Here is a 12,762-nt window from a genome sequence, read left to right as displayed (position 1 = left end):
CATGTAAATAAAACAAAATTTATTGAAAATGCTGACAAATAAAGCAAAAGTAAAAGTAAAACTGCTCCTGCAGAAAAAGAAAAAAGGGTTAAACACAAGATACGTTTGTAAAATGATTTTTATTAACAAAAAGGAAGCTAAAAAGCAGACTATAACAATGCTAAAATCCAAACAACAGAAAACTAAAATCAGTGGGCTGGAGCCTCAGTGGGAAGCATACAACTGGGTGAGTGTGTCCCTCCTTCTTAACCTGGGATGCAACACTACAAAAAGAAACCACTACAACCACACTAGAAGTGCCCCAGTGTCTACTTGCATGCAAAATGGGAAGTGAGGCCCTCACCACGGTGCCTAGCCTCCCACCTGATGACAATCAGGCCACACTGAAGCTCAAAAAGGAACAACAAACAAAGAGGGTTAACAAAACCAGCAACTTAATCCAGAAAACAATATTACAAATGTAAATGGGACAAAAACACTTAAACTAACCAAACTGGATAAACAAAGAAATACACAAACCAAAAACTGTATAACAGAACTGTAGAAAACAAACTAACAAAACAGCACAGCAACAACTAAACCTAAAAGACAAAACACCACATGTTAGTGAAAAGCCACATTTTAATTACACACAGACAGGATGGGGACCCTACTCACCACCTTGATCAGGTAAGCGCACCAGCTCAGCAAGAGGCTGAATGGAGCCATTTTGAACCTTTATATAGTCACCCAACACAACATGGGGAGGTGCCAAAGAGGTGGCCACCTGAGTTGCATTATACAACCCTTAGGTTCACTACATATGTTTTAAACATTCCCTAAGTCCAGAGCTCTCACGTTTTGAATGCAGGCAAGAGTGAAAAAGTGTGGTTGAGACGCCATCCTTCAAGACTTTGATAGAAACCTTGCAACCTCATACAGTAATGACAAGAAAACGTTATGCACATGAATACAAGAAGCTGCAAAACACAAGAAGAGCATAATCATCAAAAAGCTGAGTGCTGTAAATTATGTTGCTACCTCAACAGACTGCTGGTCTGCCAGATAACGCAGCTGCTGAGGTATCACCTGTCACTGAGTAGACAACACCTCACTGGAGAGGCCCTCTGTAGACCTGTCGAAGGCTCGCACACGTTTGACATCCTTGCTGTTGCATTAGAGGAAACTCATTCTGAGTACCACATCAGGTAAAAAGGGACCAGGACAACAACAGACAGTGGCTCAAACTTCCTGAAGGCCTTTCAATTATATTGTGCAGAGAAAGAGGAGGAAGCCACCAATGTACAAGAGGAGAGTGACTCCACCCTTGATGATGCAACAGAAGATCAGAGTGAGTCAGAGGTATCAAGATATGTCTGCTATTCTAGATGACAACACAGGCCAGCTTGAGTACCAACTTCCAAGGCACCAAAAGTGCGCATGCCATCTCCTCAATCTTATATCTACTGTTGATGCCACTGCTGCAGAAGGAGTTGCAAACGAAACCTACAAGAGGCTGTCTCGGTCTGCTTTTGCAAAATGTCATGCTCTTTGGAATAAAACCAGCAGGTCAACCATGAATCATGAAACAGTGGAACGTGAATGGAAGTTTCAGTTTATAAGACCCAATGAGACACACTGGAGCTCCCTGTTCCTTGCTGTAGATAGGATTGTGCGCATTCACCGAGAGCAAGGAGAACAAGCAATTCACAATGTCTTCACAGCATAAAAAAAAAAAGAAGAAAAATTTACATTTTGTTTCTAAAGAATAATAAAAATAAATAAGCCTTGCTGATTAATGGATGAATTCACTTGTCTCAAGTAACTTAAATTTTCTTTGCATGGTGGTGTGACAATTGTGGATGACTTGAATTTAACTAATTTTATTTTTATTTATTTGTGTATTTAACATGTAAAATGCATAATAAAGAATTTTTTTTACCTAAAAAAGTCATTTTTTTTATCGTTACATCTTTTATTTTCCTAACAGAGCACTTCGCTCCCAAACTGCAGGTTTACTTGTGGTTCCCAGAGTTTCTAAAAGTAGAATGGGAGGTAGAGCCTTCAGTTATCAGGCCCCTCTCTTGTGGAATAAGCTGCCAGTAAATGTCCGGGAAGCAGACACCCTTTCCACTTTTAAGATCAGGCTTAAAACTTTCCTTTTTGATAAAGCTTATAGTTAGGGATGGCTCAGGTAATCCTGAAACATCCCATAGTTAAGCTGCTATAGGCTTAGACTGCTGGGGGACCTCATCTGTCACACCTTTCCTCACTTTGCTCTCTTTTTCCCCCTGTTTAATTTCTCAAATGATTTTATGTCCATGTGACATTATTGTGGTTATTAACCTATGTTTCCCTGTTCCAACAGATATCCTTTGAATGGCGTTATGGTGTTTTTCCCCCCTCTTTTCCCTCTTTTCTGTCTTCTCAAACCCCAGCTGGTCGAGGCGGATGGCCACCCTTCCTGAGTCTGGTTCTGCCAGAGGTTTCTTCCTGAGTCTGGTTCTGCCAGAGGTTTCTTCCTGGTTCTGGTTCTGCCAGAGGTTTCTTCCTGTTAAAAGGGAGTCGTTCCTTTCCACAGTCCCTCAGGCTCAGGACGGGAGATTGGACTGAAGACAAGTTTCGGTCCAATCTGTTGGTTTCCTTAGCTAGGATATTAATTTTTGAATCGGCTCTATATGAATTAATTGGATTATGATTACAATGAATTGAATTCCAATTGGCTTGAATTGGACTATATTACTTAAGTGCCTTGAGTTGACATTTGTAATCTGGCGCTATATAAATAAAATTGAATTGAATACTGAAATTTGGTTGTAGGAAAATGAGAATTTATAATATGATTTTTTTTTAATTTAGGAAATTAGATTGAAGAGATGTTTTATCATTTTTAGTTAAGAAAGAGTTTACGAAAAAGAAAGAAAGAAAGCCATAGGAGTTAAGATAAGAGTGGTAAGAGTGACTGAACGACAAGTCCTCTTTGACGTTCAAGCTTTAGAAACCTGTTTTTTTTTTTTTTCTTATTTTTCGCAACAGATAAAAGACTGCATTGGATGCTATAATGCCAGCAAGATGTCATATAAAGGAGCCCCGCTTTGACTTCTGTGATACATCACAACCCTATAAGTCAAATGTAGACCAACAGTTTTCAGCCCACCTGAGCAGGGAGATTATGATGAGTCACCAGAATAGTGGACAAGTTCTCTGGGTGAAACTCTTGCTGGAAGGCAGACTCAGTTATATAACTATTGATACTACAGAGTCTCTTAAACTAGGGCAACCTCAGATAAGCATTAGGGAATATTTCTGTCCCGGCTTTATGTCTGGGTTTTCCAAAAGAGACTTGACTATGGATATAGTGAACATTTGTATGGTACAATTAACACTGTCAGTTAACGAAATCATAGTATGGTTGGCTGGTATTTTTGATGTAACAGAATGTAGTCTAGGTTTTGGTAAATTTATTCAGAAGTAGGTAATTGTATTTATGTCATACGTGCGTGCGTAAAGTGGATGTCTGAGCGCGCACACCCAGCACATCACTGCGGGAACAGCTGCTATCAGACGCGTTATGTGGAGTGGGAGTGAAGGCTATGGACGATTTATGGACTGGTTCCCTTCTTCCACTTCCACACTTGTGTGATCTACTTGTGTCTCTTCTACAAATTCTATGTAAATTACACCTGAAAATGACAAGTATTAACTACTGCCGGTGATTTCTGTGTTTCTTGTTTGTCCGCACATGAAGATTTAGACTTAATAAGATTTTTTCTAGCTGTTGTTTCTCTCGGATATGGCTCATCTCTAGAACCAATAAGAACATTTTACAGCGTCAGACGCGTCTGCGGCAGGGGAGACCAGTGGAGGGACTCGGAAACTTGTGCTGAGCAGGAGACGGTGTCTCTTTTCGAATCGAAGCTGCCACAGCTGGAACAAAAAGAACGCCATGGTGAACTCACTCTTCTTGATGCTCAGCTGGACTGTGGTCTACGAGGTCGTGAGAGCTCAGAACGACACGGAACCGATCGTCCTTGAGGGTAAATGCCTCGTGGTGTGCGATTCCAATCCAGCCACGGACTGGAGAGCTTCATCCTCACCGCTCGGCATCTCAGTGCGCGCCGCTAACTCCAAGGTGGCGTTCTCTGCTGTTCGGAGCAACAACCATGAGCCGTCAGAGATGAGCAACAAAACAAGAATAATCTACTTCGATCAGGTTAAAACCATTTTTATGATTACTCATTTCAAAAAGTGTTTAAATAAACCTTTTAATGTCACTTTTAATTAATCTTCCCCACGTTTCAGCTGATATTTTCAATCCAGTTTTACTCCCTTGACCTTTTTTGTAAGAAACCTTCATTTTGTGGCTCAGTTTAACCTTAACCTTAAAATATCGTTGTAGTTGTAAGTGGCTTTACTCCCGAGAGTTTAGTTTGACATTGCCTGTAGTTGGCATGTGTATTCTGTTCATGCGCGCACATTTCACGCATACAGGTCCGAAAGTGACTAGATCATCTCGAGGGCGGGCATCCTGCAGCGTCTGCACACGTATTCATCGTTTTTTCCTCAAACGATCCCACCACCATGCACGCGCTCACCCTGCTGTACGCGCACAGACGCCCAAACAAATTAAATAACACCACAAACAGTAAGAATCTGATTAGTCATACATCGGTGGGCAGAGTCGGGTGTCGTTGCCCCCACGTTTTATGTACAGCACTCAATTGATCTTCTGCCTTCTCCTTTGAATGGCACCATCTTGATCCCTTGCAAGTGATCTGATTGGTGTGAGGATTGAAAAGGCTGTTGCTATGAAAACATTTGTCAAAAGTGAATCGACAGTGGGTTTGAACAGGTGCAATTCAAGTGTGTGAGATTGCAGGTAGCAAAAATAGGCTTTTTCCCCCTCATCCATTACACTCCAAAGAGTTTACTTTCCATTTTATTCTACATACTGTCGCTCTAAAGTGACTGCAGTGTGCTGAAAACCTTTTAGTGACGCCCTGAGGCTGTGGTAAGTGCTATGCTGAATATGCTGACTGACATATTCAGGTTAGATACTTTTTAGCATGCAAAAGCAAGACAATTTATTTATTTATCAAGTCCATAATTATCATTAAGTTATTCTGCATGTGTTAGTGGTGGAAGTACCATGAAGATAGTGTGTGATTCCTTTCAGGCTCAGCCATGTCAGTGTAATACATAGGTAAACAAAAGAAAAAGAAAATAAAAGGAGAAAGAAATCATCTTTTTTGCCAACCATGTAATTTGTCCAAAAAACACCATATCTAAAAATTTGGTTCTGGGTTTTTTGGGTAGTCCATTGAGAACTCAAATGATTTGTGAAATGTGTCACACTCAGTTTGAGTCTGATCCAGAGGAGAGTCTGGTAGTCACAGGAATGAATTGTGCACAGCTGACTTCATATTTCAATATTTAATCCCAAATCCCCTTTGAAATCAAAGCCTTTATTGAGCCACTGAATATATAAACACTTTTGTCTCAATGTTTTTTTTTTGTCTTTGTTTCATCTCACAGGTTCTTGTAAATATTGGAAATTACTTCACATTTGAATCAGTATTTTTGTCCCCAAGAAAAGGAGTCTACAGTTTTAACTTCCATGTGATTAAAGTGTATCAGAGCCAAACCATACAGGTATGTATTCATTAATATCAATAATTTGTTATTCATTTTACATACCTGTACTGTTGACCGAGTTTAACCATACTTTTCTTGGATTAAGACTGAACATCTCTACTGAATATAATTGAAAGTATTGGTGTGGCAATTCAATACATTCAAAACTCCAATACATTTCTTTGAAATCTAACCCAAATTTCTCAAATGATGTAAAAGTACTGGCATAATTTAAATTTCTATTAAAAACTTAAATAAGAACAAAACTTTAAAGGGTATACCCTGACACTCATTTCAACTGTCAAAGTCCATGTTACGCAAAACAAAGCATTAGCTTCTAAAGATATCATACAGGTTTGAAAGTAATTGCTGAGAACACTGACAACTATGAAGTACTGAATTGTGGAGTTTTTCTTTCTTCTTGAGGTGTAGTTTCTTTGGTTGGGATTGAAAAAGTAAGACCAGTTCCTGGGAAACATTTTTGCTATTTTATGTTTATAGGAACCCAAATAACAGACAATGTCTATAATACTTATGCATCCATTTGCTGAAAACTTATCATAGCTCAGCATGTTTTGCGATGTGGTATTACAAAGGAAAAGAAATTTGGACAAGTGAAGGACAAAAGAAGATGTGGCAGAGCTAAAAAAACTGAATGAACAGTGTCTGAAAGTGATGTCCTTAAGAAACTGGAAAAAATCCAACGAAGACACAGGACCTTTCAGCTGATCCATCTAACTGACTGAAACCTCATAAGAAATGATATCCATGGAAGGGAGGCTGTCAAGAAGCCATTCTTTAACATTTAATGGCCCCACTGAGAAAAAAACAAAACATAGGAAAAATATTACCTGCCGTTTTTATTATTTCATTGAGGCAAGTTTAATAACAATCTGTTTTTTTTTTAAATAAAATTATTGTCAAGATAATGTTGAGATAATGCATCATTATGAAAGTATCAAAAAAGTAATAGTAAATTATGTACAAACTTTTAGCTTTGCATACCTTAATTGAATAGTAGAGATAGCTCAGGCAGGCTTACTCCTTCACATTTTTAATAAGATAATTTATTGTAACTGAAAAATGTGCTCTAACAAAAGATAGAGCAGGACATTAGGGGACAAGAAGAGATACAGGGGGAAAAAGGCTGAGGTATACCAAATTACACAATAACTTAGACTGAAAATCAGTGACAACAGATCAAATCCTCCTGAGAGGCCAGACCTCAACATTATTAAAGCAGTGTGGGATCATCTTGACAGAGAACAGAACAAGAGGCAGCCAACATCCAAAGAAAAGCTTTGGAATGTCTTTCAAGAAGCCTGGAGGAACTATTCCTGAAGACTACTTAAAGAAATTACAAGAAAGCTTGTCTAAGAGGGTTCAGGCTGTGTTGAAGAATAAATGTGCTCATACCAAATATTGACTTTCAAGCTTGTTTACATACTCATACATATTCATACATATTTTTGGACTATACGCTGTATTTCCCTTGATGGCGATAAATGTTTTAGTACATTGCTGCAACGTTTTCCCATTTTCCTGGCAATATATATATGAAAATGATAGGTAGCTCAAGATTTTTGCACAGTACTGTACATTCATCAGCTAGAGGAGCCCGGTGTCTGGCACCTCATGACATGACAATTTTCAAGGAACTGCACGTGATGGGAGTTGCATATTTAAAGGAAATGATGTTGTTTGCCCTTGCCTTAACCAAGTATTTTATTTCCTTAATATAGCCATGTTTTTAAGTTTGTAAAGTTAAACATGAGGCTTTGGTGAATATATATAGCCACTGAAAGATGTTTCAAAAAGGAGGCGGGAAATAACAGGGCAGTGACTGGACTTAACACAGTGAACAGTGTAAAAGTTAAAACAACAGAAAACACGTAAAATGAATAAATAGGGGATTGTACTGTGCATAGGCCTAAGGTCAAAGTAAAGGTAAAATTTTTATTTGTCGAGCGCATTTAAAAGTGACTAAGTTGACCAAAGGTCTTTACAGCCCATCCATTTTCTATACCGTCAATCCGTCAGTCGGGTCGCGGGGGGGGGGGGGGGGGGGGGGGGGGGGGGGGGGGGTGCTGGAGCGTATCCCAGCAGTCATCGGGCGAAAGGTGGGGTACACCCTGGACAGGTCGTCTTTACAGCCCAATTAAATAAAATAATTTTGCCCAGGTTTGGAGATGTTTCATACAATCCTGTATCAGCAAATGCAACATTACAACAGTAGAAAAGCTTCCAGCTATGTGTCTTAACATTTAGCTGGCTAACCATGTTGTTGTCCTACTAATGCATCTTCTCTGGATACAACACTTTGTACAACAGTCAAGGACTGATTTTCAAAAGTGAGACTGATTTTTAAGAGAACAGGACTTATCAGAGTTGCGCTGTATAAATTGATTGCTTGAAGAACCACGTTGACCATGGAGAGCTGAGCGTCAACACCTGGTCAGTGTAGTTCTACAAACCTTTCTCAAAGACACATGGGATTATCAGACTAACAGCTGCTACACTGTTACATGCTGGACAGTAGTTTGAGTTGTTGACCTCAAGGACGCCGACTTTTGCCAAAGTGTTCTCGGTGAGCAGATAAACATATTTCATGCCAGAAATAAGCTCTAGGTTTAAAAATACCGGAGTTCCCCTTTAAGTTACATCTAGCCTGTTTAATCAAGCATAGACAAACCTAGGTCAGTTTGACAAGTTAATACATTTTCTTATGGTTGATGTGAGATGTGTCAGTTAGCCCTTTCAGAGGACATGCTTGCCAGAAAATGGGTACTTACTTTTTTGGTCATTTATCCGTTTTCTATACCCGCTTAATCCGTCGGTCGGGTCGTGGGGGGGCTGAAGCCTATCCCAGTCATCGGGCGAGAGGAGGGGTACACCTTGGACAGGTCACCAGTCCGTCAAAGGGCTACTTTTTTTCTCAGAACTTTTCTAGTCAGACCTCAAACAAATGCAAACAAGAGTGCAGCCTCTGCCGTGGCCAGTGTTCTACTTAGCAGTTTTAACTAAATTTATACCAATTTTTAAGATATTCTTGAGAGGCACATGGTTCAATTCTTTACCAAATCTCATGAAATTTGGCACAGTATTAGGTAGGTAAGTTTGTCTTGCTAACAAACAAACAGAAAAATGGCTAATCCCATTATCTAAAGCACTCCACTATATGATGTCACATTCAACAACACATTAGAATCACAAATGTACCTTTGGGCTGTGATGTGCTGATCCAAAAGACCAGCATGTTCCAACCCAGAATCCACTGTGACAGTAGCATACTTTCACCTTTCAAATCTAATACAGGATCTGAGGGTTTAACCTATCCAATGGTTTTTATTTTATATTCAGAGTTTCTTTAATGACTGAGAAATAAAGGTTTTTGTGGATAGCCCTAAGTTTTTCACAAAAAGCTTTGAGGTTTAAGAATACTTTTTTAAAACGAAGACCTATCACATGTCAAATTTTAGACACACAGGATAATGTGCAATGCATTACTTGGTATTATCCTGCACTACAGCTGCCAGATTTTCAGATTGTTTCAAGTCCAATACAGTCCGTGACAATTTGTCCATTTTTCTGTATGGCTGTAACCAGCAAGCCTCACTCTTATACCAACCAGAGAACTATTAATTTTAAGATAGTTTGTTTCTGATTATAATGTAATTTAGGCTCTTTAGGTTTATGTCAAAGGACTCATCTCAAGTAGATTTTGGGGGAAAGATTTTATCAGCTAAAGAAATGTTGACTTATGAGGAGGCTAAAGTCTTTGGTTACTTTTAGAAATGAGTGTTACTACACAACTTTTCATTGTTTCTGCTTGGGTGATAAAAAGACTGCATTTTCAGATCGGTTTCAGGGACACTACAATTTACAACACTTAGTGATTAGAAACTTAAAATGTTTCTTTCTTTATGTCTTGTTGTATAAAAGTGGTAGTATCTGCAACTTGCCTAAAACATACCATAATAAAAATAAATGATGAAATATAAAACAATTCCCAACCTGAAATCACCAATTTTTTTTTTTTTTTTTTTTGTTTTTATACACTTAACTCTCATTAGTGGATGCAGGGTGAGTTTTACACAATTTTGTTGGTGCATGAGGTCTAGGGAAGTTCTTGAAAATGTGATAATCTATACTTAAACATATTTGACGATCTATTTCCACACTCACAGTAACTTTTACCATTTTTTGGATAATCCAGGTGAACTTGATGCTGAATGGGAAACCAGTCATCTCCGCCTTTGCAGGTGACAAAGATGTCACTCGTGAGGCTGCCACCAATGGAGTTCTTCTTTACCTTGAGAAAGAGGACAAAGTCTACCTCAAGCTGGAGAAGGGAAATCTAGTTGGTGGATGGCAGTACTCAACATTCTCTGGCTTTCTTGTGTTCCCTCTGTAAAATAGAAAAAAAGCTAAAGAGTAATCTTACTGACTTCTTCATAATGTGTTGTCACAGTATAATCAAAACATTGCTGCTGCATTTGTTGGATTTTGCCCACTGGCTGAGAGAAGAAAAAGAAAGAAGGAAATGGATAAAAACATTGAGAGGAAGTAAGACTTCAGATACTGTTCACATTGTGCGGGTGCAGAGTCCCTGTCCAGATGAAAGAGACTTGAAATGTACCCTATCGCTACCATATGTTCCTGTCACTCAAGCAGCCCCAGAGAGGAACACCAACACATCCCAAAAGTACCCTTCACACTCTGACTTGTTGAAATATGCTTAGAATACATTTTTTTTTTGTTGACAACTTTTGCATTCAATTACCTCTTTTTGTGTGCAAACTGTAAGTCTGAGATATCTGTGGAACTTGTCATCATCAAAGTACACACATTGCTAAATACGGACTGTAGGAGTTGGTATATGATTTTGAATGTTGTTAGGTTGTTGTATTGTTTACATTGCACAACAAGCTGATCTTGTGATTGGAAGTTTTGAAGTCTGAAGCAGGTTCACTTTACATGAGTGTTTGGTAACAGGGGGTCATGCACTACAATGACTAGTCTGACTGATCTTTATGGAACAGTTCCAGCTGTAACGCAGACAAGTGATGTTACAATATTTTATAAATAGCCTCTGGAGTATCACCACCTCTCTAAGGTGTACCCTGCCTCTCACTCAGTGACAGCTGGAATAGGTTCCAGCCTATTTGGATTAAGTGGGTATAGAAAATGGATGGATGGATGGATCTTCTGGGTCTTCGATCTTCGACCCTGTCACTTTCAGTCTCTCTGGCCATGGTTCCTCAAATACAGCTCACTCACCAACTGCTCCCCTTCCAATTTCTCCAAAATATGTAGCATATATATTTGATTGGAGACTAGCAGTAAGCCTAAAAAAAGAACGTCTTTTAAGCTATCACACGTGGTTTTAGTGATCACTGAACAAACCACAGATTTATCTCATATCTGTCTGCCACCTTGATTATTTGTCAGCAATGTGAAAATCAAGCTTGAAATCTTGTGGTGTGAACCTGGTTTCATCTAAAGAGGCAAAAAATGAGAAAAAGACATGGAAAAGACTGTTTTGTGTGTGTACATTTTTTTTTGTTGTTATCATATATCAATATATTCTGCTATTTATCATGACTCACTGCTGACCCTAATATTTTGTTTTTGATAAACTAGCAGTCATTTTACCTTATCAGAAAAAGTAACATTTTTAATCAGATATCTGCAAAATCAGTATGCAGAGGGAAGCTTGGTGTCCGATTGTAGTCCTTTTTTACTTTGATGAGAATGGACCTCCACCTTTGGTAGACTTTAGTTGCATTACTGAAATACAATCCTCAAACCATTGTCTAAGTTCTGAGGACGATGCAACTCTTTGTCAACCTTAAAACCTTTTTCACACCTGAACAAGGATTCTTAGCTCAGATATCCATGATCCATAATAATTTGGATATCCAGTGGTAGCCAATGTTCTGATGTAGCATCAGAAGCACAAACATTTTGGCTGTTGCTCTGAAGCATTAGTCATTATTAAGGTAAGTGTGTGCTAACAAGCTCACATTCTCAACTTCTGGGTTGATTTAGCAGTCAATGGCAGTGCTCTATTTAAGGTATATTTAAGGTTTATGCTGCCTCCTGGGGGCCAGATAAATGAATTATGACATATACATGGAAATAACACGGTTTTGTGTCTAGGTTGAACATTAACCACATAAGCTTTACTGTGAGTGCCTCAACATTGCCACGGACAGTGTTACAGAAGCTGTAGCTGCTACAGTGTCAGTTTAGATTTTTTCATTCAAAAGTTGATATTTGAGGAAAACACGTGATGTTTCCAAATTTGCACCTTAACAGATAGATCCATATAAATGTTTCTTCTTATTGTATTGGTGAAACACAGAATTTCAAGTTGCATTACTTTTCTGGGGAATTAATAAACTTCTTATTTGTTGATCTTCAGCTCAGTAGTCACAGTATTTGACGGTCAACTCTTCATGTCCAGTGTTTCTCCTCTTACTGCATTGAGAACTGCTGGCGCAGCTGCATTTTTCAAGTCAACCTTGGAAACCCTATTTACATATAATTTTACCAAAAGACAATAATTCATCCACTCTTCAGCTTGACACTTTCTACACATCAGATTTGTTTACACAAATTCAAATATTTTTTAATCACTTACCAAGTTGTCCTTAGTACTTTAATATATGGAACTAGAGAGGGAACAATTAACAGAAATGGGCTTTCAGGTAAAGGTGGGAATGAAATAATGATCAACTCGACAAGCCTCCAGACAATTTACAATGTCACACATCGTACAACAGCTGCACAAGAAACCCAACTGAGTTTTACACCACAAGATTGTGACCCTAACCCTAACCCAAGTTTAATTTACATTTGTGTTTGCTATCACTGGTGGAGTCACAATGCCTGTTGGAGGTGGGTAGTGCTGCTAAAATGCTTACAGCTTCAGTAGTTGATTATTTTTACAATTCACTTTTTTATTTATATACTAACAAAATGTGAATCCATGGATTTCAGAGTTTTAACTTGATTAGTAAATGTTTTTTGTTAAACATTGTTGTATGTATTAGTGTATTTAAGAACTCTGGCATTAAATGAGAAATAAAAATGTGTTTTTAAAAAAAAATGTATTCATCTAGTGATTTTTCAAAAGCTATGGAA

At 38.5% G+C, this 12,762-nt stretch overlaps 1 protein-coding gene across 1 annotated transcript; it reads left to right on the top strand.

The window, feature by feature from the left end:
* The first annotated feature begins 3,258 nt into the window (after window positions 1-3,258).
* cbln4 (cerebellin 4 precursor) lies at window positions 3,259-11,166 on the top strand. Its single transcript, XM_072366925.1, has 3 exons — window positions 3,259-4,192; window positions 5,515-5,631; window positions 9,830-11,166. The coding sequence occupies exons 1-3, from the start codon at window positions 3,926-3,928 to the stop codon at window positions 10,025-10,027; spliced, it is 582 nt and encodes a 193-aa protein (XP_072223026.1). The 5' UTR covers window positions 3,259-3,925; the 3' UTR covers window positions 10,028-11,166.
* Window positions 11,167-12,762: the final 1,596 nt, after the last annotated feature.

This window comes from Leuresthes tenuis, unplaced genomic scaffold (genome assembly GCF_036924035.1).
Source record: "Leuresthes tenuis unplaced genomic scaffold, fLeuTen1.0.hap1 SCAF_16, whole genome shotgun sequence".
NCBI classification, from domain to species: Eukaryota; Metazoa; Chordata; class Actinopteri; order Atheriniformes; family Atherinopsidae; genus Leuresthes; species Leuresthes tenuis.
Note: the sequence above shows the minus strand (reverse complement) of the source record. Positions and strands in the feature narration are given on the sequence as shown.

Bases quoted from the DNA above. Each gene is read 5' to 3' on its own strand.
- cbln4 (XM_072366925.1), top strand. From the start codon at position 3,926: ATGGTGAACTCACTCTTCTTGATGCTCAGCTGGACTGTGGTCTACGAG. The intron at 4,193-5,514 runs GTTAAAACCATT...TTCATCTCACAG, and splicing joins GAATAATCTACTTCGATCAG to GTTCTTGTAAATATTGGAAA. The intron at 5,632-9,829 runs GTATGTATTCAT...TGGATAATCCAG, and splicing joins ATCAGAGCCAAACCATACAG to GTGAACTTGATGCTGAATGG.